This window comes from Aspergillus ruber (assembly GCF_000600275.1).
Source record: "Aspergillus ruber CBS 135680 unplaced genomic scaffold scaffold00013, whole genome shotgun sequence".
NCBI classification, from domain to species: Eukaryota; Fungi; Ascomycota; class Eurotiomycetes; order Eurotiales; family Aspergillaceae; genus Aspergillus; species Aspergillus ruber.
The window spans coordinates 70,756-98,255 of record NW_024467309.1 but is presented as its reverse complement, the minus strand read 5'-3'; the positions used below and the strand labels follow the sequence as shown (position 1 = coordinate 98,255).

Below are 27,500 nucleotides of genomic sequence, written 5' to 3'. Positions count from 1 at the left end.
AATGAAGACTCCACCGCCCGCCTTTTTTCTTCAGGTCGACTTTCGCGCGCGAAAAATCTTTCCTCTCTTTCTGTTGTTGGACTATTTATACCATTTAGGCTAGACTGGTAGACTCTCGCTGCTACTGCCTGCTTTATTACTACTTTCATTCTTTTTCTTGCATTTTTATCAGTAATATCCATCCAAAATGTCTGCTATTCGTCCTGTCGCAGTCTATGCCTTGAAGGTTCCCACTGGGGGAGTCTTGATTCCTGCTGTTCCCCAGGCCGCGGCTTCGGTAAGTACCTCGTCGCATACCTTGGATGATTATGTGGAACTCAATCTAATTGTTGTACCAGTTCCGTGTGAGCATGGCTGCCATTGACCCCGACGAGACCCCCGAGCTCGAGGATGGAATCGACCCCAGCAGACCCCGTGCTACTCTTAAGCTTATCCGCCCTCCTCCTGGAATGAACATTGAAGAGTCGGATGAGGAGGACGACTGGGAAGACGATGATGAAGAAGACGATGATGAGGAGGAGTCCAATGGCGGCCCTAGCGACAAGGAGAAGGCCCGCAAGCTCAAGGAAGCTGCTGCTCTGAAGGAGATGGCAGAGGACGAGGACGAGGATGATGATGACGAGGACGAGGATGATGATGACGATGAGGACTTCGACCTCAAGGCCGCCATCTCCAAGCTTGTCAAGGGCAAGGGCCCTGCTACTGACGACGATGAGGAGGACGATGAGGACGAGGAGAGCCTGGACGTCGACGAGGCGGTTATTTGCACCCTGGACCCGGAGAAGGTAAGATTGACACTTACAAGGTCATTGCACCGACATGGAAACTCACAGCCTTTTCTCTTGTAGCACTACCAGCAAGCTCTTGACATCACTGTCGCCGAGGGCGAGCCCATCTTCTTCAAGGTCACCGGTACTCACAGTGTCTACTTGACTGGTAACTACGTCATGCCTGTTGATGACCACGACCATGACCACAGCGATGAGGAGGACGAGGATGACTATGATCTCTCTCCCGATGAGAATGAATTGGACATGGACGACATCATGGATGAGGATGACGAGGATGACGAGCTCGACGGCTTGGAGAACCCCAGAGTCACCGAGGTCGAGAGTGAGGAGGAAGCTCCCAAGCTTGTTGAGGCCAAGGGCCAGAAGAAGGCCGACAAGGGCAAGAAGCGCGCCGCCGAAGAGGCGAGCCTGGAAGACCTCATGGCTAAGGACAAGAAGGCCCAGTCTGAAGAGGGTCTGAGCAAGAAGCAGCAGAAGAAGCTCAAGAAGAACAGCGGCGAGGCTGCTGAGGTTGAGCAAAAGAAGGAAGCCAAGGACGCTAAGGAGGGCAAGGAGGCCAAGGAAGGCAAGAAGGTTCAGTTCGCCAAGAATCTTGAGCAGGGCCCTACTCCTTCATCGCAGGACAAAAAGTCTGAGACCACTGGTACCCTTGGCGTCAAGAACGTCAACGGCGTCACCATTGACGACAAGAAGCTCGGAAAGGGCCCTGTTGCCAAGTCCGGAAACAATGTCTCCATGAGATACATTGGCAAGCTCGAAGACGGCAAGGTTTTTGACTGTATGTGATCAATATCCTACTTCCTCATGCTTATTATTTGATACTGACATGTCTCAATCAGCCAACAAGAAGGGTAAGCCTTTCAGCTTCAAGCTCGGTAAGGGCGAAGTCATCAAGGGCTGGGACATCGGTGTTGCTGGCATGGCTGTCGGTGCTGAGCGTCGCATCTCGATCCCTCCGCATCTCGCTTACGGCAAGAAGGCTCTTCCCGGCATCCCGGGCAATTCGAAGTTGGTCTTCGACGTCAAGCTCCTTGAGATCAAATAGATAGATTAATTTGGGTCTTGCAACATTATGCTGTTCTGTTTTTGTTTTGTCTAAAAATGGTGTTTTAAGGGGGTTTCCAATTGCATCAATTCCTGTGATATCCGACTTGTTCTTTTTGTTTCTTGCACAGCTTTCCGATGCATTCAGCAGGGATGAGGATATCGCAAGGAGTTCAGCATCTCTCGGTTCGAGTTACGAGCCTTGAGGGGGTGTGCGTGTATGTTGATATTGTTTCTTTCGTGTCTTTACATGGCTGTGTGTACTTGGCATAAATAACTCTGGTCTTCCTAATACAGCTTTGGCTCATGAGAAATACTGGTCTAGTTTTTTCGCACTCAAAGAAGCCCGAAGCCCTAATGTTCTTTCCGCGACGGACGGTCTGCAGTCGTAGTTTCCGCATTGGGTGCAGTTGCCGCCTGCGCACCTTCCTTATACTACCGCAGTTGATGCATCCAACTTTCCCTGGAAATTTATTTTTCGACAACCTGGATTGACCTCTAGTCCAGCGTGACACTTCACGGGATTACACCACATTATCCATACGATCGTTAACCAACCACTACCAAGGAATAGCAACACCCGTATATCGAATCCATACCCTCTTTCGTTCATTTACTGCCAGTACTCAGCGAGATGACAGCCAACTCGGGACCTGACAGGAGTTCCAGAGGTCCGTTGGGAATCTGGGCGTCTAGCAAGGCCGCAGAGGGCAACGAGCAGCGGTCTACAGGAGCCTCAACGACTACGAATGGATCTAGTTCCGATGTCGTTGTGATGCAAGGCCGGAACAGACTCAGCGTTAGGTTTCAGCGAAGCAGTTCGAAGTTGTTGACTTTGTTTCGCCCTCGTCGTGATTCATCGAATGGTAAGACGGTTTTGTTTCCCAAGAAGTCCATCTTTTACGATTACTGACTTGAGATACAGTGGCCAAAGAATCGAGTCCGATGTCTAGAGCCTCTTCAAATCTCGAGCAGGGCGGTTCTCGATTTTCATTACCGGTTGCAGCGAAGGACGCGTTGGTTGGACAGAATACTGTCTCTCGTCCACAGAGTGCTCCCGTCATTTCTCTGCCCCATAGTCCTACCTCCCCAGATCCGGAATCACCATCAAACTCGACGGCTCCACAGAGTGAAAAGCAGAAAGAGGACTGGCAGGGGGCTGAGGGAGCTCTCATGGATGACTCCGGTAAGACGCAGGCCCAACAGACTCAGTCGAACTCGAACCTCTCGGCTCTGTTATCGAGCAGGTTGTCCACGGCTTTTGTCAACTCGACCGTCGTTCATCGTTCACACCTGCAGACGAGGCCCAGTATCTGGGCTGTTCAACACCCAGAGGTGACTGACCCTCTCAGCAAGCAAGGCGACAACGCTGTTGATAGTTCCAATCCGTCGACCAGTCCCAGCAGTGTCGGTTGTTGGTCGTCTAACCCCTCAAATCCAGAGTCAACATCATCTAAATCCGACGAATCTGCTGCTCCAGTTGGCAACTCGATATCTCTGTTCCGGACAACAGCAGACACTGAAGGGCTATATGAGTGTAGCCGGCCACAGAAGAAGTGCACCTCAGTCCAGGCGTTACCGAACACGCCCCCGTCTATTGTCACCGTGGAAGCAGCTGCTAATGCAAAGGTATTTTTCGAAACGTATTTCAACGCCGTATTCTCGCACGTCAACTCAAGGTCACAGCGTCGGATTGAGCTAGAGAAATACATCTACTCGTTACGCTTGACACCAGAAGAGCAAGAGACGGCCAGGAAAGCTTGGATTGGACAAGAAAGGGAGTACCTTCGTCAATATCGGGTTCTCAAAACTCGCTGTCACAATGCATCTCCTGGTAAAGCAGCCTCTGTTGCCAACTACGAGATCGTCAAAATTCTCGGAAATGGAAGTTTCGGCATTGTCAGCCTGGTGAGGGAGAAGAGGGACGAATGTAGCAGGTCTAGCGAAGGAGATCCTTCGGCCATCGAAAATGGTAAAATGGATGAGATCAAGGCGAGAAGCGTTCGAGCACGGAAGGCTGATGGCAGAAACGGCCACCGAAAGCAAACGACCAGCGTGAAAGGGATCTACGCCATGAAGGTTATCAAGAAAGCCGAGATGCTCCGTAGCAGCCAGGAGGGTCATCTACGAGCTGAGAGGGACTTTTTGGTTGCATCCGCAAAGTCTCGCTGGGTCGTGCCGTTAGTTGCAAGCTTTCAAGACAGTCAGAACTTGTACCTCGTCATGGAGTATATGATTGGCGGCGACTTTCTTGGTCTCTTGATACGTGAAAACATTCTGCCAGAACCCATAACAAAGTGGTATATTGCTGAGATGATTCTTTGCGTTGAAGAATCTCACAAGCTTAACTGGATTCACCGCGATATCAAACCCGATAATTTCCTTATCTCTGCTTCTGGTCATTTAAAAATCGCAGACTTTGGACTGGCGTTTGACGGACACTGGGCTCATGACCAGGGTTACTACAATAACCACCGATACTCCCTGATCAAGAAGCTTGGAATCCAAATCGAGGGCGATGCTACTGACCGGGAAGATAAAGAAAAAGCCAAACAGGCATTGGAAACAGTGCTTGATTCACGTGAACCTCCGGCATTTGACCTTCTCGGATGGAGAGATAGGCATCAGAGGCGGCGGCTTGCTAGAAGTGTTGTCGGGACCAGCCAATACATGGCGCCTGAAGTCGTCAAAGGAAAACTGTATGATGGTCGTTGTGACTGGTGGAGTATTGGCATCATTTTATACGAGGTGAGAGCCTACTAAAGATGAGAAATTGGGCCTTCTGACACTGGCAGTGTCTTTATGGGTTCACGCCGTTTGTATCGGACGACCGATTCACGACGAAGCTCAAGATAGTCGTAAGTGGCATTGAGAAGAGTGATTAATACTGTTTATGGAGGCTAACGAGTCAAGAATCACCACCAAATCTTGCATTTCCCGATGCAGAGACTATCTGACAAGTTCGTATCAACTGATGCCATTGACCTCATAAGCCAACTTCTTCAGGAAAAAGAGTATCGCCTATCTGCTCGCAACTACCGACTCAACGATCTGGCAGAAAGGAGCTTTTTCAAAGGCATGGACCCGCGATACCGGAATTATCGAGGCATGTATGTCTGTCCCAACGATGCAAGCGATATCAAGGCGCACCCTTTCTTTCGCGGGATCAATTGGGATGCGCTTCATCGGTCAACGCCGCCCTTCATTCCTGTAGTTCGGGACTGGGATGACACTCAATACTTCGAGGATCCATTTCAATCACCTCCGGACGGCAACACTCCCAACGCGCCGGAAACTGCTCTAGAGGCTCCTTCACAGACCGCTGAGGCGACCCCCGGTGAGATGGCTCTGGCTGCGGCGCAGACCAACAAAGTGCCATGTGGAGCGAAGACACAAAAGAAGAGAGCTAAGGAGGGCAGAGCCCGGGATAAGATCTTGCGGGATGAGCAGGTTGGAAAGGCAGTTCTCGAAATGCGGCAAAAGGATGCGTTTCTGGGGTATACCTATCGTCGACCAAAGCCTGTGGCATTGGCGCTGAATGGTGAACGGGGACGACCGCTGGTGTCGAGAGGGCAATTGTCAGATTTGTACGGATGCTGAAGTATGTCCATATTCTTATACCTAGTGGTCATCTTTGTTATCAAGGGTCACGTTTGTGCGTGTTTGTCAATGCGTTATGGACCGAATTTTTGGATACCTTTTTGGAGTTTTGGAGTTTTGGAGTTTTGGACGTATTGTTCCAGTCAAGAGCATGTATATATCATTAGACATTTCTAGACGGATGAGCCATCGCAAAAGTGAACCTGATATTATTCTTAACGCCTGTTGTACCATAGAAGCAGGGGTTCGAGTACATAATGATTTCGGATGTCAAGTTGAAGCACAGGATTAGACCTGAATAACGTTGAATAAACACCAAAATTTGCATTCCAATTTGCCCAGCACTCATGGCCATGCCTAGGAAACGATAAAAAGACAAAATATGCAGCAATGAATGTACCGAGTATAAAGGCAAATATTCATAAAGACATTGGAGGAAGGAGAAGGGAAAAGAAAAAAGGAGAGGGGTATCACTAGAAGAATCGAAGAGAAGGAGTGTTTAAATAGCAGGAGGCGCACCCATCGCAAAAGCCGAATCCGCAATCCGATCTTCCGGTTTCATTGTACCGTTAAGAAGGGGACATAGTCTGGTCATAGTTAGCATTAATCACTTCTCCATTTCATTGTAAGAGAAGAGGAAAAACGCACTTCTTATTAGTCTTAATATGCCCAACCTGTCCACAATTTGCGCACTTGCGCTGCGTACCGGCTGGCTTCCCGCCGTCGGCTGATGAGTCGCCTGTAGTACCACGGACAGCGCCTTTTTGCTTCTCGCGTGCGAAGCGGCGTTCTTTGTTGCGGTTTAGGCGGCTTAGTTCGGCCTCGAGGCTGTTTTGGGTTCTGGTTAGTTGGAGTTCTATTTGGAAGAAAAGGGTAGGAAGGGAGGACGTACAGTCTCTTGTTGCGGGCGTCGATTTCCGGGTCGCCGGTTGGTTGGAGGGATTCGAGTCTGGAGTAGAATTAGCATCATCCAATTTTGCAGGAGGTTGAAAAGGGTGGTGTACTTCGTGGTCACAGCTTCCTGCTGGAATCGATGCTGCATATACTGCTTGATAACCCTCGGATCCCAAACAAGCGTTTCCTTGGGAACGATCTGGCCAGTCTCGTCTCTGAAGTGTCTTACAATACGCAGCACCTTGCCCTTCTGATCTCCCATGCCCATACTCATCTTACTAAACTGGGATGTTGTTTCGTCGTCACGACGAGCAGGTCCGGGTGTAGGTGCTTCTGAGTGCGGCGTTTTTCCATATTCTTCCTCGTTGTCGATGTCGCTTTCGCCTTCGGAGTGCTCGGCCGTCGAGGACAGGCTTGCTTTTTGTGAATCCCAGATGCGGCGGATGGAGGTTTCGTAGGATCTTTGCTGTCTGGCGACGTTGTAGCTATGGCCTCCTAGTTCTTTGAGGCGTTGAGCGTCGAGTTTGTCTTCGACACTTTCGCCAACGGCCTTGAAGCCTCCCTTCATGGAAGTTTTGACAAAACTAAATCCCTCGCCGCGGCCGGTGGGGTCGCCTTCGCCGTGGAGTTTCAGCATGGCTTTACCCTGCGATGCGAGGAGGAAGTTGCGGGATGCTTTCCAGGGGGCCATTTGTTGTTCGAAGGACTCGCTTTCTTCGTCTTCTTCGTCACCGCCGCCGCCGGTTTCGGCGTCGTTGCCGTAGCCTGTGTCGTGGAGGTGTTGTTGGCCGACTTGCATAGATTCTAGCAGACAGACGTCTTCAGGTTGGACCCAGGAGCGGATGGCGTCGGAGTCGGGAATTGGTTCTAGGGGTACCCAGTATTTCGAGTCTTTGTCGTGTTGTAAGAAGTCCTTTACCTTTTGGCGGTTCTGCATGTCGCTAGTACCTGGGATATGCGCGGTGACATCGCTGATTGAGAGTCTCAAGTCGGGACTTTTCTTTAGCAATCGGTAGACGAGCATCTTCATGCGGTTCTTGGCGACGGTGGTGACCTTGCGCGAGTGCGGACCGGGAATGTCGGTACAGGGGAACTGTTGTCCCGCAACGTAGAGGTTCTCGATGTTTCGGAGGAAATAGTCACTGCCACCGGAGCCAGTGCTGCTGCGGATCACCAAAAAGTCGGTTGATTTGGCCGAATGCGAGAATACAGGAGATCGGTACATCGTGTTCGAAATCGTCGGGGTAACTTCGCCAGGATCAACATGTCCGAAAATAAAGAACGGGCTTTTATCCTGAGGTAAAAGAACCACGGTTTCACCCAAACGCTCTCTTGGACGGGAGTCGTCCTCTGCATTTTTCCGTCTGTAGTAGTTAATAAAGCGGTTGGACATTCCAAAATTTGACAGCATGAGAGGCGCTTCTTCCGAATATTCCACCAGCATGGCATTTGAGTTGTCGGCCAGCGACAAAGATTTCGTAGAATCGAAGATACCTCTGGGATCCTTGCCCTTGATGTGCTTTCTCTTGACGTGTGCAGGGTTTTTGAACCAGGACGTTTGACCAGGTCGGAAAGATAAGGCTGGACGGTGGAACGATCGTGCTTCTGCTTTGGCAAGCTCGGTCTTGTAGTAAGGCCACTGTAAGCGCAGCGCTGGCATACTGTGCTCGAGAGTAAAATTGCCCAAGGTGCTTCGAATCTTGTTCTGGTGATTCTGCTTGAGCATGTCGTACGCTTGATCATTCGAGATGTTATATCGCTGGTTGAAGCGTCGAGTGACATTGGCATCGACCTCTTCTCCTTGGATAGCTCCTAAGGCCTTTGGCTTCTGTGCCGCAGATTCCGGTCCACGCTCGTCGAGGAGTATGTAAGGATCGTTCATGTCGACAGTAACCTTCTGGGCGACCCGCGAAGTCGCTTTCTCAGGATCATCAAGCAGCGGGAAGTCAATGTGAGATAGAGCAATGAAATCCATCGGGTCTTTCCCGACCTTGCGTTTCTTCGCAGGCTGAGAAGTCTCTACGAGCCAATCATCCTCGTCAACAGGCTGTTCCGGTTCCTCGGTTGGAAGATCAATGTCCATCACAGACTCATCATCTTTGGTATCCCAGTCCGTGCAAATTACTCTTAGGTCCTGCATACTAACTCCCCCGGGAAGTACTTCGGCCGAGTCCACGTCGTGCTCCAGGTCCTCTCGAATTTCCTCTTCTTCCTCCTCTTCGCCCTGCGGGGACTCAGTAACAGGCACGAGCCCCATATGCTCAGCGTCAAGCGTGCGTTTGAAACCATGTCCAGCTGATCTGAAAGCTCTCTCCTGATCTTGGGCAAGCTCGAGGTTGACCTTGGTCGGCAGAACAGGCCTTGGCGGTTTAAGAGGCAGTTTCCCGACGAAATAAGCCTTCTTGTGGGGGATTAGTTCCAGGAATCGGGGTAGTGTATGGCGGTCGAAGCCAGGAAATAGCGAATGCAGGAGTTCTTCAGAGTTCTCAGGCGGAGCTGGCGGGTTATCAGGGCCGAGGGTGGACGACATGGCGAACAGAGCTTGCTGGAGCTTCCATGCGCGAAGCGATGCCGGATCCATATCTTCGACGCTGGGGGGCTCATCTTCTGGTATTTCCATTTCATCTTCATCCTCCTGCTTCACTTCTTCCATCACGACAGGCTGAGGCTCGAGAGGCGGAGGTTGGGCAGGCTCTGGCACGGCGGACGGTGCTGGTTGTTGGTGTTCTTCCTCATCGAAAAACAAATCTCGTGTCACATCAGTCTGGTCAGAAGGCTCTTCACCAAAAAGGTCATTCAAGTCATCCTCTGGCGCTCGTTCCGGCTGCTCTTTTCCCCCATCACCAAAAAGATCTTCTTCACCTCCACCAAACATATCTTTCATCTCGTCATCCTCTGCAGCGACACCATTTCCTGCCGGCGCCGGGGCTCTAATATGCGCAGCTTCTTCTTCGGGAAGGTCATCATCATCTTCGATATCTTCGTAGTCAACCGCGTCGTCTGCTTTCTCGCCGGGATCCAGTTCTCGGGATAAGAAGTCGAAAGACATGTTCCCCTCCATGGGACCGTTCATCTGTCGCATGACATTATCGAAGTCGGCATCCTCGACCTCGGGGGCCCCTGCTTCGGTGGCGTGAGGCATTTTGTCTGACAATAATTTGGGGGAACTGGCGATGAAGGTGAACGTGGGTCGTGGTTAGAACCGGATTGAGGCTCGGGTTGATGTGATCGCGCGGGAGACTGGAATGTCACGGGATCAAGTCTTAGTACACATTGAGATCGGCCAGTACGGCAAGACCCAGCCGATCTGATGCTGTTTGGTAAGGAGAAAAGGCGTTGGAAAAGCGACGGGCGTGAGTTGTTGGAGGGAAGAGAGAATCGCGGCGTTGGAGGCGCGCAGGCTTGGCGCTAGTCTATATCGGGCAATCAGCTATGAATGCCCATACTACTACTATTCATATGTAGCCAGCAAGTCTTATTATGATTACGTTCTATTGTACATTAAATCCACCGTAAAAAACACACAGCGCTTTACTAGCCCCTTCCATGCAGTAATGCATAACCGTCACCTTCTGGTCATCCTCGACCACCTTTGCCAATTGCCGTAGATCAGACGTCCGGGGAAGGTACAGGACCATATGTTCTGAGAAAGCAGAATACTCTTTGTACAAGGTAGCCAGAGAGTATGGTTCCATAGTACGTAAATCAAATACCTGATCATGGCGATATCCTGGCCCTGTAGATTGTTAGTTTATCCAGACAAAGTAAGCAAAATAAAAGGGAAGATATACCACCCCACGGAGGGCTCGCAAAGATGATACCATACGGAGCCAGGTCTTTGAGCTTGTTCTTCAGAATATCAAAACAACTGCCCTCAAACCAAGTGATCTTATCTTGAACTCCATAGACCTTGGCATTGTGTTTGGCGCATCGTAGCACAGCCGGATCCTTTTCAATGGCGTAGATTCGTTTCCATCTTCCACTCCGGGCAAAGGCAATGGTGTTTCCACCAGCTCCTGCAAATGCATCGACGAGGATACTACGTCCACCCGGTGCAGATTCAGCAACTTGCTCTGCTATTTTGCTATATCTCTGTGTTAGTTATCATCCACAGAGAGAACTAGGGAGACGAACTTGGCAACGGGTTCTGGAGTTACTCCGAACCAGGCATCGTCGGTCAACCAAACACCCTCATCATATCGAGAGAAGATCTTGTAGCGCTGGGACCAGTAACTAGATTCTGTCAGTATCTTGCAATTCAATAAACGAGGTTAAGGAGAGCATACTTTTGAATATCCCAGGGCACCTCTCCCCTATCATTGTAATGATGCACCTCTGGAGGGATCTCTTCTGCATCGTCAGCCATGGTAAGAGACAATGAAAGCTCTATTCAATTATCTAGCAATTAAATATAGAAACTTGTATGCAAGAAAGTCGCGATAAACTGATAATGTGACGGAGTGTTTGCCCTGTTTGCACCCGGGAGAGCACCCGACGTGGCGGAGGGACTGTTTACTTCCTTCCTCCTACTCCGAGAACCTCCAGGATTTTCTTTTCCCAGATCTGCTTGATACATTGCAACATGTTTGGCGCATTGAATCGCTTCATCGGTCGTCTGGACGAGGCACCCCGGGAACCGCGGAATCCCACTGGGGAGAGCACGTCCTTTGGCTTCCAGGTCCTGCGCAACAAGGACCTCGAGCTGCCCTTGGAGCCGTGGTTTGATTTCATTGTTGGGATTAATGGACATCCTATTGTGTGTGGATCTGTAACCATAAAATCGTTCTGGTCTAATACTGATATGTTATGCTGCAGGAAGACCCAGACCCAAACCTTTTTGCTACCGAAGTCCGCAACTGCGCAGGCTCGAGTGTGACCTTTGACATCTGGAGCGCAAAGGTAAACCTCTCTATTTCATCTATAGATGCGTAGTGGCTAAGAGGAATACAGGGCCAACGAACACACACCGTCTCGATCCCCATCTCCCCCGTGAACCCCTCCCTCGGAGTCGCATTGCAACTAGCTCCCCTCTCCTCGGCCCAACATATCTGGCACGTCCTTTCGATCCCGTCTCCGCTCAGCCCAGCATACCGTGCAGGTTTGCTTCCCCATTCAGACTACATCATCGGAACTCCCAGCGGCACATTACGAGGCGAGTCAGCACTCGGGGAACTAGTGGAGGATCACCTAGACCGAACACTCGTGCTGTGGGTGTACAATGATGAATTCGATGTGGTCCGGGAAGTCGAGCTTGTACCGACGAGAGGCTGGGGTGGTGAAGGTGCATTAGGTGCAGAGCTGGGCTACGGCGCATTACATCGACTACCAGTCGGGCTGGGAGAGGAAGTTGAAGGACCGGGCGAGGTGGTATTCGAGACACGAGAGGATGGCATTTCAACGCCTGTCGCTGTTGATCCTTTCAACCCAAATTTGGGAGGTATTTCTGGCGGAGGTCACTTCCTGGTCCCGGCCAACATGCCAGCCCCGCCGCCGTTTACTGCTCCAAACAGGAACCTACCCCCGCCATCAGGGACTAAGGCGGCCGCACGTCGAAAACCGCGCCACGCTGCATTATCACCCAGTCGTGGATTCGACGAGTACTTTGCTGAAGGAGAGCAGAAGAGTAGGGAACAGGATTATGCGCCATCGAGGGGAGGGACACCACTGCCTCCGCCGCCGAAAGTTGGACCGTCACCATCAAATTCCGCTAGTCCTGCGCCTGCGACTGGGACAGAGATGCCTGCAAGTTCGTAGCGAAATAAGGAAAAGAATGAGTTTCAATTTTTCCAACTGGACGACCGAATTCTGCAAGGTAACAGCTGTTATCTGCAACTTAGGAGGGATTATGATGCAACAACCCTGTCATCTGCCATGCAAGTACGAGCAGCAAGCCCATTAATCTCTACGCTTATCCTGAGCTGGCAGCTTGCACGCCGGCTGTCTGATTATCATCGAGATGCTTGATTGTGCGTCATGTCATGGCCATTGAAATGCTGATGAATGAATGGGTGCTATATTCCATGCTTATGACTTGTGGGCATGTATACTTAGCGATACCAATTCACGAGACGAGACATACTTTCATTCTTTACTGTGTTACTATTCTAAACAAACATTTCTGAAGCATCACCATTTGTATACAGTACCATACAAGTCAGATCAGGCCGTTATATACAATATAGATCATCCATATCATCTTGGCCAAGTCTAACCAGAAACCCCATCCCTTCCCAACCCCCACCTCCCAACCTCACGCATCGCCTCATCACCACCCTCCACAAGTCTCCCATCGGCATTCGAGGAATTACTTTCTCCAAGCACACCAGCAACACAATGCCAACCGTTCCTTCCACCACCGAACTTTAGCACTTCATTCTTATATCTCTCCCCAGCTTCGCGGTCCACAGCAGCCTTGCCACCCTGAAATACATCTTCCCAGAGTTTATTCGCAATCGCGCGGTCGAAGATGTAGCTGTAATACGTCGCGCCGTAGCCGTACAAATGCCCAAAGAACCCCTGCCACGATGTAGGCGGTTGTGCGTCAGTGGGATCAGGCAAGCTAGAATACTTGCTAAAGACGTCGTGGTAGACGGCTGTACTGTTGATAGCTGAGCCGGGAGGTGCGGAGTGGTACGCCTGGTCGACGAGGGCCATGAGGATCTGGGCTTCGTTTTCGACGGCGCCATAGATAGAGCCGTGGGCTGTGCGGTCGAGTTCCATGCTTCGCATCATGGATTCTGACAGCGGGGCGTCGGTTTGCCAGTGGCGTGCGTATAAGGATAGAACTTCTGGGGCGGTTGCGAAGTGTTCCATGAGGACGGAGGGAAGTTCGGCGAAGTCGGTCGCGCAGCGGGTGCCGGAGATGGATTGGAGGCGGGTCTGGCCGAGGATAGAATGCAGGGCGTGGCCCATTTCGTGGAAAAGGGTGCGCACGCTGTGCTCGCTGAGGAGGGCGGGGCGGCCGCTTGTGCCGGCGGGTTCGGGAAAGTCGCAGACCAGCGCGATGGTGGGGAGTTGGCGGAGGGCTTTGGTGGTTGTGTCGACGGCTGTGGCCATGCCATCGTTGGGGTGGTGCGTTGAGTCGGCTAATGAGGCGCACTCGGCGATTTCTTCGGCGGAGATCTCGCGCGCGCAGCGGAGAGTGAAATGTGCTGGATTGGGGAGTTTGTTGGGGCGCGAGAAGAGGTCACAATAAATGACTGCGATGTGGCGCTCAGATTCGTCGACTACGTCTAGTCGTCGCACGTCTGAGTTCCAAGTCTCGCCTGGGCCAGTTTCCTGTGCGACGAGACGCACTCCGTAGAGTTGGTCGAACAGTCGCGAGAGACCCTGCATGACTGTTCCCAGGGAGAAGAACTCCGGGACAGCATTGAGCTCTCGCGAACGTCGAGCCTGGGAATACTCCATGACCCGTCGGTGCACGTAGTATGCATGATCCCATGGCTGCATAGGGGACGACGAAGAGCCCTTCAAGCTTTGGAGCTTCGAAAGCTCCTCCTGGACATGTTCCCGGTTGCTTCCCACCAGGGACGTCAGGAAATTCGATACTGCTTCTGGCGACTTGGCCATCTTGTCACTGAGCGTCATGTGCGCAAAGCTCTCGTGTCCAGAGAGCTTGGCCAGTTCTGCTCGTCTCGCAAGAAGTTGCTCAAGGCGATGCACTTGCCGTGTACTCGATGTCCGAGTTGCCAGATAGATTTCCTTCCGGATTTCCCCATCATGAACTGACCGCAATGCCAACCGGGGGATCAACCCCATCGTTGGCACCGGTGCTGTCCGGTTCCATCGCTTGATCTTTTGTATCACAATAGGGTCCAGACCACGAAGACTGTTCGTGTTCACAACCACATGAGATTTGGCAGGTTCGGCGTTGTTCACAAAATCCGAACCCACCTGACTGATCTCGTTGGACAGGTTCACAAACCGCTGTCGCTCGTTAGGCGGCATATGGATCGCGGAGTTGGAAAAGTCCTTGATCAAGATCTGCGCCACGATCATCTCCTCTTCGTTCCAGTGCGAAGTCACCTCCGGGTTCGCAAACGCTTTTTTCAGCTGATCATGCAGTCCGGTAGTCGTGTTGAGAATGTTCATGTACTCGAACATCAATGCATAAGCCTGTGTCGCCGCCTCCTGCACGCGCGGGTCCGGATGGATAACCCTGATAAAGTCGGAGAGATCAATCACCCGACACAGCATGTCACTCAGACGATCCAAATCCCGCGCCATTTTCCGGTACTCGTCCACCGTCGAGGCCCCTAGGACCCTGGCCACGATCGCTTGGCATTTCTGCAGCGATACACCAGCAAATTCCCGGAATCCATCTGGAGTTGTCAAGTATTGATTCTGCACCAGTCCGGTCGGCTTAAGACTTGCGGAACTCCGCTGCGAAAATTCTTTCCAGAACGCCTGCGAGTCAAAGACCCGTCGCAGGGTAGCATCGTCCGCGCTCTTCTTCTGCGTTCTTTGATATGCCGGAATGTACTCAGACGCTGGGGCCGTCGAGGTTGCTGTCGCAAAGGCTCGTCGGGAGCGTAATCGTTGGAGACATTGGCGGCAGGTCCATGGCCGGCGATATAGCGCCAACATGATGCTCATCAGTTATCCCATTGATCACTGTAATACTCCGCAGATATAGAGGTTAGTGGTGGTAGTAGTGGAGGCTTTTTTTCGTCCCCGGAAAGAGCCGCACAAAGTCTTGGCGCAACCTCTCTTCGGCGGTCGTCACTTTCCCAGAGAACCTCGCTCTCACAATAATACTTTTTAAGCCATTGGCTAACTCGTCGAAATGTCATTCCGGCCAGTGTTGAAGCAGGTGAGCTCTTCATTGTTCTCTGGCTACGATTCCTATACTGACCTCTGCAGCGGGCTGTTGCTCCGATCGCTGCCACCCTTCTGGCAGGTGGTATCTCGCTCTATCCCAGCCGGACGGCATTCGCAGAGGCTCCGGTATGTCTTCCTTTCACTCCAAATGGTCAAGTATGGTATCTTATACGTCAATTGCAGAGAAAATCCATCTACGATGACTTTCCCGAGCCCTCAGACCCTGCTCCCGCCAAATCCGCCCCCATCGCAATCCCAGACGCCCCCAAGTCCACCACTGAGACCCCCTCGTCCTCTGCCCCCTCGTCGTTGACCTCGTCGCCCACCCCGACAGACATCCTGACGACCCAGGTCCGCCAAGCCCGTCTCTTCCTGTATGAGAACTCGCTCGCCGCGGAAACCGGCTTCAACAACTTCCTCAGCCGGGCCCTGCACATCGAGAACGCCTTCACCAACACCATTGCGTCTCTGGCTCCTGCCCCCGAGTCCGGTGAGCGGTTGATGCCCGGTGGTGTGTACGTGGTAGTCGCCGCCATGGCTGGCTCCATTGTCTCCCGCAACCGGGGCTTCATCCTGCGCTCTGCGTCGCCTCTGGCTTTCGGTACCGTGGCCGCGTGGTCTCTGCTCCCCGTGACTATGCGGAATGTCTCCGAGTTGGTTTGGAAGTATGAGAAGCGGGTTCCGGCGGTTGCGGAGAACCATTTGCTGCTTAGGGAGAAGGCGGAGCATATCTGGCACACTGGCATTGCGCACAGTGGTATGGCGCGGATGATGATGGAAGAGAAGATTGGTGAGGGCCGGAAGAAACTTGAGGAGTTGGTCAGAAAGGGTCATTAAAATGGGGTTCTTGATTTGGAAAATTGATAAATAGCCCTTTCTTTTCCCCCGCCGTGGTGCGGAAGGTTTGCATAAATACTGCTACTACTACTGCTACATAGATGTATTGTTAGGTTATCTTGACTCGAAGGAATGTTCCTTTTGTTGAAATTCATTGTTTCGTTTATTTAGCAGTCGATGTTAGTCGACACAGGTGTATTTCTAGATCGGGATGTATTCCCGTTTGTCCGTAGAAGCGTGATACACGGGGTATGTTGCAAATCTCAAACACAAGAATTTAGAACATCTGAGCATCTGCGATCCAGAATATCCTCGAATTTAAAGAAGCATGGCTGAGCATCATCTCGATATTACATGTACACACATACAAGTCTAATTGATACAAAAGAAATTATTATTTAAACCATCCCAAAACGTTCACCATTCACCGTTCACCATCTCCTCCAACATGACCGGTTACGACGATGCCTCTCCAGATCGCTCACTTCCACTTTGCAACATTAGCTCAGGACGGGGGGTCGACGGGTGGCTGTTCTCGCCGGTGACTTTCTCGGATAAGTGCACGAGGTCGGTAACGAGTCTGTATACGTTAGCATAAACCCAAGAGACAGGGAGAAAGGAAGGGTACCGTCTGTGTTCATCGCACCAGTCATCGTTGGTCGTTCGAATAAACTTAAGTTGTTCCTGAAGGCTGGCCATCTACAGTAGAAGAGAAAAACGAACAAACGCGTTCTCATTAGTAAAATGTCAATAAGAGGGAACTTGGACAAGGGGCGTAAATGTTAAAGGAAAAGGTGGTAAATGGAAAGTCCGGAAGAGTAGGGATGTCCCACCGTTCCCTCAATAGATGAACCGAGGTCCTCACCTTCCGTTGCGGCTGGACCAGCGTCCTCCTTGTTCTCTGGCGCCCATCGACTGCTTTCAAGGCCCTTGGCACCACTCTTCAGCCCCGCCACCTCGGCTTCCAATTCGCGAACACGCTTGCGGCTGGCTGCAATTGCCGAGTCAACTTCACCCAACTGGTTCAGCAGCGACATGTTCTTGTCGATCTGGTCGTTCAGGTCCTTCTCGCCCTGGGCGAGCTTCTCCTCGAAGGTCCGGGTCTGCGTCTTGGATTGTTCAAGCTCGTTGCTGGCAGCCTCGCTCTTAGTCTTCAGCTGGGTCAGTTCCTCTTGCGAGGCCGCAAGTTGATTCAGGAGGTTGTCGATCTCAGCCTTGGCACTGTCGGATGCACCGAGAGACTTCTGGAGCTCTTCCACTTGCGCGTTGGCAGCTTGCGCCTTCTGCTCCAACTCAGCCTTCTCAGCACTGTGCTTGGTGGTCAATTCATCATTGGCAGCATTTGATTTCGCCTCAGCCTCAGCCAGTTTGTGCTCGAGGTCCGCAATCGTGGACTTGAGACCGTCAATCACAGAGGTGTCCTGGGCTGCGGACTGAGCCTCAGCCAGCTGACCCTTAATTTCAGCCAACACATCATCGTGAGACTTCTGGAGCTCATCGAGCTTGACCTGGTTGGAAGACTCGAGATCGGCACGGAGCTTAGACATCTTCTCTTCCTGGGCCCCAAGGAGGGTCTCAATGGCCTTACTGTGCTCAGCCTCGGCTTCAGCAGTGTTAGATGATCGAGCTGCTTCGACCTCAGCACGCAAGCTGATCTTGGTTTCTTCGAACTGCTGTTGGAGTTCCGCAACCTCCTTCTCTCGGAGCTCGGTCTGCGAGGCAATATCACTAGTGTGGCGTTCCAGGATGGTCTTCAACTCGGCCTCAAGGGCCTCCACCTTTTGTCCATGGTTGGATTCCAAGTCCTGGTGCTTCAACATCAAGTCGTTGTGCTTGAGCTGAATGTCACGCAGGGCACCCTCGTGAGATTCGGAAGCCTCGGCCCGGACCATTTCGAGCTCCGCAGTGTGCTCTGCCTTCAACGCCTCCAAGGCCTGCGAGTGATCCTCAGTGGCGCCAGTAGCTTGCTGAGTGTGCTCCTCGAGTGCCTTCTCCGCGGCAGCAGCCCGCTCCTCGTTGGCCTTAGCCTTCTCCTCAAAAGCGGAAAGGTTTTGTTGCAGTGCCTCTGCTTCTTGCTGCTTATTCCGAGCAGTCTCCTCGCCGGCCGACAATTGAGTCTCCAGGGCTGCGATCTTCTCCTTGAGGGATTCGACCTCCTGGCCGGAGCTAGCACCCTCTTCAACGGATTGCTTGGCATCGGCCAAGGATTGCTCGGACGTCTCAAGCTTCTGCTGGAGCGATTGCAGTTCCGCCTCATGTGCAGTCTTGATTTCGCTGACAGCTTCTTCCCGTCCCTTAAGCGCAGCCGCATTGGACGCCTCGAGTGCCTCACGAAGCTCCTGGAGCTCCTGAGACTTGGCGGTAGAGTCAGACAATTCGACAACCTCCTTGGCCACAGCCAATTCCTGCGCGTGGGATGCAGCAGTAGAGGCTAGAGTCTCTTCGTGTTCGGCCTTGAGCTTCGCAATTGCTGCTTCGTGGTTGGATTCTAACTCCTTGAGTTTCTCATTCAGTTCTGTAGCGGCCGTTGTGCGGGTCTCTTCGAGCTCACTCTGGAGCTTCTCCAAGGCGTGCCTAAGCTCTGCAACCTCCTTCTCCTTCTCAGCCACAGCTTCTGACGACGAGGCCTCATCCTCAACCTTCTTTTCTGCGTCTACGGGTCCAGTTTCACTGATTTTGGCTTCGAGCGATGCAACCTTCTCTTCAAGACCCGAGACGGTTTGCTTGGCTTTCTCCTCGGCGGTGCGCACCTCTTGTTCCTTGGCATCGTCCAATCGCTGCATTTCCGTGTTCAAGTTCTCGATAACTTGGTCGCGTCCCTTGAGTTCCCGCTCTAGACCTTCGAGAGCCATGGCCTTCTCCTCCTGGAAAGTGGCCTTAAGAGTTTCGAGCTCCTGCTTGAGGGTACTGACTTGCTCCCCATACTCGGCTGCAGCGGTCTTTTGTTCAGACAACTCCTTCTCAAGTGCCTCTAGCTGAGCCTGGTGGGACTCCTTCAATTCTTCAAAAGCAGCAGCAGTCTTGTCGTCACCCTGCTCAGCAGCGGATTTCGCGGCGTTATCTAGGTCCTGGACCGACTTTTCTTCCAATTCCTTCCGCTTAGTGTCCGCTTCTTCGAGCTGCATCTGCAATGCCTTGAGCGCCTGCTCGTGACTTTCAGCCAATCGCTCGACTTCAGCGGCATGCTCAGCCTTGAGAGCATCGGAAGTAGAGCCATCCTTGCTGGGCTCACCCTCTCCGGAGACCGAGAGTTGACTCAACTTTTCGTTAGCAGACTCCAATTCTGCCTGGAGACTGGCGACAGTGCCCTCACTTTCCGAAAGCTGGGTTTGGAGCGCCTGCAGCTTCTCGGCATCTTGCTCAGCGGCCTTGGTAGCCGAAGAGGGATTGGCCGTGCTCAATCGCTTGCGCGCATCGGAAACAGCACTTGGCTTTGTCGTGCTGGTGGAAGTCGGACGGGAGGTGGGTCGAGTGGCAGTTGTCGACGTGCGAGTTGCAGAAGTCGAAGTCGCTGGCTTCGTGACCGGCTTGGCAGTAGAACCTCCCAAGCTGCTCGGACGGGACGCGGTCTTCCGTTCCGCTGTTGTGCCAGCCACACTAGACCTGCGGTCCAAGGTGGATGTGGTTGGCTTGGTGGGAGCGCGGGTGGAAGGAGTGCCCGCGAGCGACATGCGCTTGGCCGTTCCGGAGATACCCTTCTTCTCATCGCTGGAGCTCAAGCGCGACTTTTCATCCGCGGAGCTACTGACGGATGCGCGGGAACGATGGGAAGCGGTCGTGGCAGAACTCAGGGGTCTGCGAGTTGCGGTGGAAGTGGTGGCCGGACGCGTAGGAGGCTTGCTTAGCGTACCACCGTTGGTGGACGTGCGCGAAGAGGCAGTAGTAGTCTTGGAAGCCGATGTCGTGGAAGTAGGCCGTCTCGTGGTGGGGGTCGATCCCGACAAAGGCCTCTTGGTCGTGCCGGTGCTGGTGGTGGAAGAAGCGGTCTTGGTAGGAGATGACGGCTTGACATTTTCCTTGGAATCTTCCTTGTCCTTACCGGCTTCCGGGCTGGTAACGGGATCCTCGCTGCCAGACATAACAGAGGATTCGACGGGAGTGGCCGGAGGCACGTTCTCCGTATCGGTATCTGTAGCCGGAGGGGGAGCGACGGGGTCCTCGGTTGAAGCCATGGTGTTCTAAACGCGGTTTTGTTTAGGGGTGTGTTCTAGCCACCAACGCGTCAGTAATTGAATTTCTTCGATGGTAAATAGTGGATTGGTGTATGATAAGGACAGATATAAGAAATCAAGGAAAAGGAGGCAGAAACGGTCAAGAACGGAGGTATGTGTCAGGAGTCAGGAACGACGAGCAACGGGTTGAAGCCACCACGACAGTCAGGCTAGACAACAGTCGTAAACAACTCTTGACATCCGGAGGCTCCTTTTAACCAATTTGGTCTGCTTTGCGCCTTTTTGTCTTGCGCGCTGGAGGCAATTGGTCACGCTTCGGACGAGAGGCAGATGCGACGGCTCCAACACTGTTTGGACGTAGAAAAAAAGAAAGAGAACACTCACAGATAAACTGTTGACAAAAAATAAACCGGTTTAGAGGTCAAAATTAATTATGATCCTCTGCTGTATGGAGTACTGCGGTGGTTAGAACAGGGGGGGTAAGGACAGGTGGGAGGAGACACGAGAACAAACGGACCTGCGACAACAGCAACAGAGAAATAGAAAAACAGAATTAAAAGCAGATTACAAAAACGAGTAGAGAAAAGAGAATAACAAGAATTAAATAAATAAGAGACACTGTACAGAGAGAGACAAAGTAGAGGGAGTGTGAGTGAGGAAGAGGAGAGAGGAAGAGGGAGGATTGCGGAGAGGAGAAGAACGGCGGGCGGAGACAATAAGGGGAGATCGACAGTGCAGTATGCAAACGAGTGGAATACGGACAGTTGGCATACTAGTAGTGGTATGTACTTGTAGTTATAGAATATTCTATGTACGTCAATTGGATATTGTAGAAACTAGAAGCATAGTGGTAGTAGTGATGCGATAGTGGTGGCTGTACCTATAGTTGCATACCCGTACATGGCACCGAGATACTAGCGGTAAGAACCATGATGCTTCATGATGCTGAAAGGAATATAAAAAATGATATAAGAATGCCTCCAGGGGTAACATTGTACCAGAGGAGGTTGCGACACGATCCATGGTTCGCTTTCGGATATAGAAGTGTAAACAAAGCAATAACAGCAGGGTATCACTATACAACAAATCATGAAAAGACAATTACGCCCGCACATTCAGCAGCCACTCCCATTGCCGTCGTCCCTCTGCCGTCTGTACCTGCGTCGAAATCTTTGGCCGTATCTTGTCATGCACCTGTAACGCCTTTGCGCGCAGTTCCTGCTGGGTCCGGTTCTGCAGTCGATGCCCGAAGTGCCCAATGATACGGAGGTACCGGTCAGGTCCTAGTCATGTCAGTACTTTATATGCCATGTGGCATAGTGGGAACATACCCTGATATGCCCGCAGTCCATCGATCAGAGCTAGGCCCTCATCCTGAGACCACTCTCGGCCACTATCATCCTCGATCGCTATAGAACCGCGCGACCTATCCTGTCCGGACTTATCCGAGATAGAGCTGTAAGATCTTCCTGGTTTCCTTATTCGTAAATCCTGTGAATCTAGCGCTTTAATGATGGTGTTCAGTGCTCGTCCAAGTTCTTTGCAGCGCACCGTACCATGCACAATCCGCTGCATCTTCATACTCGTAGTGCGATCGCAAAGCTGCCGGAGGAGAACAAGCACACGACGAAAGTGATCGTGAATCCCAGGGAACATGTCTACATCGGTATAGTAAGCGTTGAAGCAGGAAAAGACCAGCTTTACCATTTCCGGGATCACTCGTGCCTCGAATTCGTCCACTAGGTCACACGCAAATACTTCGTCGCGAGCTCCATCGGGCCTAGTGGCTAGATGATAGGCTTGGTCGAGCAGCCTATCTCCCTCACACCGGATGCTTCCGAAGAGGTTGTCGCATTGTCTGAGAGTCATTTCAGATGGCCGATTATCCCTTTCCCCGTAGAGCTGAGACAATACTCTGATTGTTGACCAGATATCCACGAACGATTCAGCTAAAGCGGGATCAACTAGTTGCTTCAGTTCTCTGGCTGTCCTGGTCAAGATAAGCCAGTTCACTCGTTGTCCACCAAGTCTCATCGCCTCCTCCATCCATTGAAGTTTCCTTGCCTGCTCTTCTTCTTCCGCGATAGCTGCTGCCCTCTCTGCTTCATCATCCTCATTATCTGACACATCACTTTCTTCGCTTTCGCTTCCTCCACTCTGCTCAGTTACAAACATTGGGTTCTGGTTGCTTCGGGGCCGGGTTAGCCCCGGAGGATAGCGCTTAACACGCCGTCGTTTTCTGGGTTGACGTTGTGGAAAGACCTCTTCGTCCGCATCAGAGGGTTCAGGAGAAGAGCTGCTAGAATTTTGTTCATCTTCCGGCTGGAAACTTGATATGGATTTCCCGCCATCGTTTACCATATCATCCGGTAAATGTTCCTCCTCTGACTCGGGTTCATTAGGTTCTCTTTGTGTACAATTCCTCCGCGCCCCCAGCTCTGCCAGTAAGCTCCGTAACCTCGCGTTGCCCGCTCGTTGAGCTTCGTTTATTGCTCTATTCTCCTCCAATGAGTAGTCAGATTCATTTTCTGATTTCCCATCTGTACAGTCGTGGTGCGTCTCCTGCTCTGGTGAGCTCCGTGATCTATGTGGTATGCTCGATCTGCTTAGTCTTTCGCCTCCGTCTATCGCATTTTCGGCTGGTTGCTCCTCCTCCGATTCAGAGTCATCTGAATCTCTTCCCACCTCCCTTTCTATATAACCTTCGCGCATCTCCTGCTCCGCTGATGAGCTTTCTAATCTACGTGGTATGCTCATGCTGCTCGACTTTTCGCCGTTGACCACGTTATCGAATGATTGTTCGTCCTTCCACTCAGACTCATCGGATCCCCTCTCTGCCGGATCCCTGCGCACCTCCTGCACTGGTGGTGAACTCCGTGGTTTATGCGGTGAGCTCAGGGGCAACCTAATCTCGACTACTGGACTGGGCGGTTGACGCCAGCTCCTGCTCTCGCCGAGTCGATTGGTTTCAGCCTCGCCAAGCTCCTCTGCGTTTGAATGTTGCGCTTTTGAATCACTGTTTTCTTCCTGTCCTGTGTTGTTGAAATAGGGCTCATTAGTCTCGTTGGATTCGTCATCGCTGGATGGCACCTGGCCATTGAGAAGTGCGGTGGGAGAGAGGAAGCTCGGGAATTCCTTGTCACTTGATTGTTCATGCGACTTTTTCCGTAGGGAACATGTATCCGGTGGTTTGGTAGTTTCAGACTCGTCGTCTGAGAATAGGCGGATTTCTTGCTCCTCGTCGTCCCCCTCTTCCACTTCCTGTTCCTGTTCATCCTCACCATTGTCCTCGTCTTCACCCTCTTCGCCACTCTCCTCTTCCCCATCACCCTTCTTCTCCTGATAGTCGACTCCCCGCATAGACCTCAACGACCTCTGACCTCCGCTCCTTGTCATCCCCTTATCATCGCCACCCACCAAAGATGTAGTCTCCCGAATCCTCGTGGACCGTCGCGGCGTAATCGGCTCACTAACCCCAACCCTTTCCCTTCCAGCATCCCCTCCGCGCTTCTCTGGTGACTTCGGTATATTCCAAATACCATCGCTCCTGGGCTCCTGAGCGCGAGAGACCACGTGGAGCTTGCGACGGGGCGGGAGCACGCACGAACGTGTGTTGGGGCTGGCGTTGGGGCTAGCGCTACCGACTTTATTCAGGATGTCGAGGGTTTGGAGGGTTGAGTCGCGTTTTCGGATACGCGACGATGGCATTGTGAATGTTTTGCATCAGGGCATTGGTAAAATAGAGGTGTGTGGCTTCGAACAGCCTGTGTTGAGTGGTGAAAATGTTCCTTTTGCGGAGATAAATAAATTGATCTGCCACCGCCATCGTCATAGCGATAGCGGAGTATATATTACTTCCACCCCGCGACCACCTCATCTTCTACAGCCTTATTCTTATATTGAATTGATTCCTTCACACAATATTTAAGTACCAGGATACAAAATGACAACAAATGGCCTCCCCATCCGGGTCCTCCCAACCCTCGACCCTTCCGTGGGGCCAACACACCCCTTCAGCACCCCCAGCAAAAAAATCCATGAATCCAACGACGTCTCCTCCTTCCTAACCAGCAAAGCCTATGTTGACATAATGACCTTTCTCCTACAACTAAACCGCTCCATATTCCCGCTCAAAAACTCCGACGGAAGCATCCAGACTTGGGAATTGAACTCCGAGGCTGTCGAGTTCTCGGCTCCCGTGAGGCAATTACAGCAGTTGTTAGCGAAGCTTGAGGAGATTCTAGAGGAGGCACCGCCGGATCAGGGGCCGAGGAGGTTTGGGAATGTCGCATTTCGGAGGTGGTTTCAGATTGTGGAGGGGATGGCGGATGAGTTGTTGGAGGAGTGTCTTGCGCCGGAGGTATTAGAGCTGGGTAAGGGTGGGGATAAGGTGACGGCGAAGGAGGAGCTGAAGGCATATTTCTTGGGGAGTTGGGGGAGTGCGCAAAGGTTGGATTATGGGACGGGGCATGAGTTGAGCTTTTTAGCGTTTTTGGGGGGCATTTGGAAATTAAATGGATTTCCGAAGACTACTCCAGGGGTGGAGGAGAGAGCTCTTGTTTTGGGGATCGTGCAGCCGTATGATCCCATGCTCAGAATCATGGAAGATTGTTATCGCTAACACGGTGTACAGGTATCTTGAGCTCATCCGAACCATTATCAGACGATATACCCTAGAACCAGCAGGTTCCCACGGAGTCTGGGGTCTAGACGACCACTCGTTCATTCCATATATCTTCGGGGCAGCCCAATTCGCCCCTGCAGTAGCAGAATCCGAGCCATTCCCCGAAGAAGGCTCACTACCAGATGCACCAGATCCAGGGGGCGTCGCCAAAGCCAACATCGTCGAGAGAGAGCGGAAAACGAACATGTATTTCTCCGCAGTGGGCTTTATCTACGACGTTAAGCGTGGTCCATTCTGGGAACATAGTCCGATGCTTTATGATATCTCTGGGATTCGGACGGGGTGGGCTAAGATTAATAAGGTAAAATTACCCAATTATTTTCCTGACAGGCCACTAATAAGTGATACAGGGCATGATCAAAATGTACAACGCAGAAGTTCTCTCCAAATTCCCCGTCGTCCAGCACTTTCCATTTGGCTCGCTATTCAGCTTTGATCGCGACCCCAACGCCATCGCCCCTCAGACTCAACCTCAGTCACAACCATCAACCACCAGACCAGCACCTCCATCAGCAGGACCAGGGTCAGGAACCAAAGCCCCATGGGCCACTGGAATCTCAACAGATGCAGCAGCACCAACGGCAGCACCATGGGCAGCAACTGCAAGAGTACCCCCTTCTGCCTCTTCCTCGCTCTCAGATACCTCGAGGTTACCGCCGGGACCGATGGCTCCAACTAGGGCTCCATGGGCAAAACCTCCTGCTGGGGTTGGTGGTGATTCTGGGGACTTGGGGCAGACGAAGGCACCTTGGGCGAAATGAATGTGATAAGTTATGTAGTTTGATATGTTATGACCATCTACTACGATATACCCCTATTGCACGAGAAACATATTTTGTTCATATGAATGGTTTGAATAAAAATGTGTCCAAGAATAACTGTTGGGGTATCATGATAACAAACAAACGCCAGTATATATACAAGTAGTACAAGTTACGAAGAATCCGATCCGTAATCCACCAATGCAACTGGAGCTGGGTTCTTTTCAAGCGGCATTTCCATCTTGGGTTGAAGTTGAGGCTGCGGTTCAGAAGCCCTGCCATTGCTTTGGGCCTCAACATCTGGCCCATCTTTTTTAGTCCTAGTGCGAACAGATGCCTTTGCCATCTTCCGTCTCTTGGCTTCAGGCTGCCACACGTCTTCATCCGCAGCGTTCAAAAACGGATCCACGGCGGCGCGGGTATTCCCCGTCAATTCATGTCGAAACGCAGTTTTACGATTCGCCAACAAATCCGCCGTTCGAACCCTTCCATACTTCTTCTCTTTCCCATCCTTCTCCCTTCGAACATCCGCAGCGAACAACGGCCGTAACCGTGTAACCCGCACTGCATCCTCCACAGACTCGGGGGCAGCAGTACCACCAAAATCCACCATCCCAGCCCGCATTCTATCCTCCTCATTCTCAGCAACTAAATCAATCCCCAGACTCATCTTATCCTTCAACGCTTCAGTACCCTTTTCGGTGCGCTCAAGTTGCTTCCTCTCAACTCGAAACGACTTCCGCAACCGCCTAGACTTCTCATATGGATCATCCCAGTCCCGACTCTGCCGCTCCTGCAGCGCCAAAATCCTCGAACTCTCCGTCTCCGCGCGCCTCTTATCAACAACCTTCCCCTCCAACCTCGCCAATGGATCATCACCCTCCTCCTTCCCCTCCCGTCCAAACTTAAGCGCAATCTCCCCCAACCCCGCCACAACCGGAACCTGATCCTCCTCAACCTCCCTCTTCCTCGCCCCCTCCGTAACCACATAAGCCGTATTCTTCGGATCTGTGCGAATCTCAATCCACCCCCCGCACGCGGTATGTTTCATCCGGAAACTGAATATCGGGGTGGAATAGTAGTTGCCGATTTTCTTCTTCTCGGCGTTGAAGCGAACGCCTTGCCCGATTATGGTCTCGTGGGGGGTGCAGGTTGTGCACCAGATTGCGAAGGGCATTTCGAAGCGGACGGTTGGGGTGGTTTTTGTGCGCGTGTGCCTGTTGAGGTTTGTGGGAGTGCCGGTGTCATCTGGAGGATAGTACCTGGTTTATGCATTGTTAGGGAGGTGTTATGGGGTAGATAGTCTGGTTAGTACTAACCTCCCCATATCTAAGCTTGTCAGCTATGTCTGTCATGGTGTCGGTGTATGCGATACTTACTGAAGCCCTGCATTTTGGCGGATTAACTGGTTTGGCCAGATCACTTAGCAGTTAGTCGTAAAGACCAGTCTGTCAGCCTGATCAGCAAAGCTGGTATGGAGTGTTGAAGGAAAATCATGATGAAGTTTGGATTGAGCGCGATGGCGGACATTTATGCACACATGTGCTTAGTAAAGTGAGTATAAATATGCATAACTGTCTTACGGAGTATAGTTCTTGGACAAAAGTCTACGTAATTTTCCGCAGCCACGAAAAAATATATAATCACCAAGACATTTCTTTTCCACATAAATCCACCAAACATCAATTCTTTTACTAGATAGTCAAATATGCTATGGGTAAGTAGCATATAAATGATAAAATAAAATAAAAATCGTATTAATAATGTGTATACCACCCCTTTGCCTCTAAAACTGCATTAACACAGTTCTCCATAGACATTACCAACCCATCAAAAAAGTCCTGTCCTAAACTCTCCCATGCATTCTCCATGGCCTTGTAAAATTGCTCTTTCAATT

The 27,500-nt window shown here is 51.7% G+C and overlaps 11 protein-coding genes across 11 annotated transcripts; 5 read left to right on the top strand and 6 right to left on the bottom strand.

Annotated features, from left to right (window-relative positions):
* Positions 1-44: 44 nt before the first annotated feature.
* EURHEDRAFT_386395 (uncharacterized protein) lies at positions 45-2,184 on the top strand. Its single transcript, XM_040779683.1, has 4 exons — positions 45-277; positions 339-785; positions 849-1,569; positions 1,631-2,184. Exons 1-4 carry the CDS (start codon positions 188-190, stop codon positions 1,834-1,836), a joined length of 1,464 nt encoding a protein of 487 aa, XP_040638741.1. The 5' UTR covers positions 45-187; the 3' UTR covers positions 1,837-2,184.
* An 824-nt stretch (positions 2,185-3,008) lies between these two features.
* Positions 3,009-5,638, top strand: EURHEDRAFT_500338 (serine/threonine-protein kinase; the record flags this gene model as incomplete). The annotated part of the gene is made up of 3 exons (XM_040785739.1): positions 3,009-4,583; positions 4,631-4,712; positions 4,744-5,638. 3 exons carry the CDS (start codon positions 3,009-3,011, stop codon positions 5,433-5,435), a joined length of 2,349 nt encoding a protein of 782 aa, XP_040638740.1. The 3' UTR covers positions 5,436-5,638.
* Positions 5,639-5,934: 296 nt separating this feature from the next.
* EURHEDRAFT_377602 (putative transcription factor TFIID complex 145 kDa subunit) lies at positions 5,935-9,471 on the bottom strand (the record flags this gene model as incomplete). The annotated part of the gene is made up of 4 exons (XM_040778988.1): positions 5,935-6,022; positions 6,084-6,263; positions 6,328-6,384; positions 6,440-9,471. The coding sequence occupies 4 exons, from the start codon at positions 9,469-9,471 to the stop codon at positions 5,935-5,937; spliced, it is 3,357 nt and encodes a 1,118-aa protein (XP_040638739.1).
* A 349-nt stretch (positions 9,472-9,820) lies between these two features.
* Positions 9,821-10,695, bottom strand: EURHEDRAFT_515381 (RNA methyltransferase; the record flags this gene model as incomplete). The annotated part of the gene is made up of 4 exons (XM_040786370.1): positions 9,821-10,065; positions 10,121-10,413; positions 10,464-10,562; positions 10,616-10,695. The coding sequence occupies 4 exons, from the start codon at positions 10,693-10,695 to the stop codon at positions 9,821-9,823; spliced, it is 717 nt and encodes a 238-aa protein (XP_040638738.1).
* Positions 10,696-10,911: 216 nt separating this feature from the next.
* EURHEDRAFT_377600 (putative Golgi reassembly stacking protein) lies at positions 10,912-12,083 on the top strand (the record flags this gene model as incomplete). The annotated part of the gene is made up of 3 exons (XM_040778987.1): positions 10,912-11,085; positions 11,145-11,228; positions 11,280-12,083. 3 exons carry the CDS (start codon positions 10,912-10,914, stop codon positions 12,081-12,083), a joined length of 1,062 nt encoding a protein of 353 aa, XP_040638737.1.
* A 221-nt stretch (positions 12,084-12,304) lies between these two features.
* EURHEDRAFT_412349 (mitochondrial intermediate peptidase) lies at positions 12,305-14,978 on the bottom strand. Its single transcript, XM_040781887.1, has one exon. The coding sequence runs from the start codon at positions 14,913-14,915 to the stop codon at positions 12,537-12,539; it is 2,379 nt and encodes a 792-aa protein (XP_040638736.1). The 5' UTR covers positions 14,916-14,978; the 3' UTR covers positions 12,305-12,536.
* A 136-nt stretch (positions 14,979-15,114) lies between these two features.
* Positions 15,115-15,986, top strand: EURHEDRAFT_377598 (MICOS complex subunit MIC26/MIC27; the record flags this gene model as incomplete). Its single annotated transcript, XM_040778986.1, has 3 exons — positions 15,115-15,141; positions 15,192-15,275; positions 15,333-15,986. 3 exons carry the CDS (start codon positions 15,115-15,117, stop codon positions 15,984-15,986), a joined length of 765 nt encoding a protein of 254 aa, XP_040638735.1.
* A 456-nt stretch (positions 15,987-16,442) lies between these two features.
* Positions 16,443-16,685, bottom strand: EURHEDRAFT_377597 (uncharacterized protein; the record flags this gene model as incomplete). The annotated part of the gene is made up of 2 exons (XM_040778985.1): positions 16,443-16,566; positions 16,615-16,685. The coding sequence occupies 2 exons, from the start codon at positions 16,683-16,685 to the stop codon at positions 16,443-16,445; spliced, it is 195 nt and encodes a 64-aa protein (XP_040638734.1).
* A 4,574-nt stretch (positions 16,686-21,259) lies between these two features.
* On the bottom strand, positions 21,260-23,866 carry EURHEDRAFT_377595 (uncharacterized protein; the record flags this gene model as incomplete). Its single annotated transcript, XM_040778984.1, has 2 exons — positions 21,260-21,441; positions 21,490-23,866. The coding sequence occupies 2 exons, from the start codon at positions 23,864-23,866 to the stop codon at positions 21,260-21,262; spliced, it is 2,559 nt and encodes an 852-aa protein (XP_040638733.1).
* A 235-nt stretch (positions 23,867-24,101) lies between these two features.
* On the top strand, positions 24,102-25,603 carry EURHEDRAFT_402704 (phosphotyrosyl phosphatase activator; the record flags this gene model as incomplete). Its single annotated transcript, XM_040780158.1, has 3 exons — positions 24,102-24,736; positions 24,792-25,143; positions 25,193-25,603. 3 exons carry the CDS (start codon positions 24,102-24,104, stop codon positions 25,601-25,603), a joined length of 1,398 nt encoding a protein of 465 aa, XP_040638732.1.
* Positions 25,604-25,702: 99 nt separating this feature from the next.
* On the bottom strand, positions 25,703-26,932 carry EURHEDRAFT_412343 (Saf4/Yju2 family protein). The gene has a single exon (XM_040781886.1). The coding sequence runs from the start codon at positions 26,778-26,780 to the stop codon at positions 25,776-25,778; it is 1,005 nt and encodes a 334-aa protein (XP_040638731.1). The 5' UTR covers positions 26,781-26,932; the 3' UTR covers positions 25,703-25,775.
* Between the last annotated feature and the right edge of the window lie 568 nt (positions 26,933-27,500).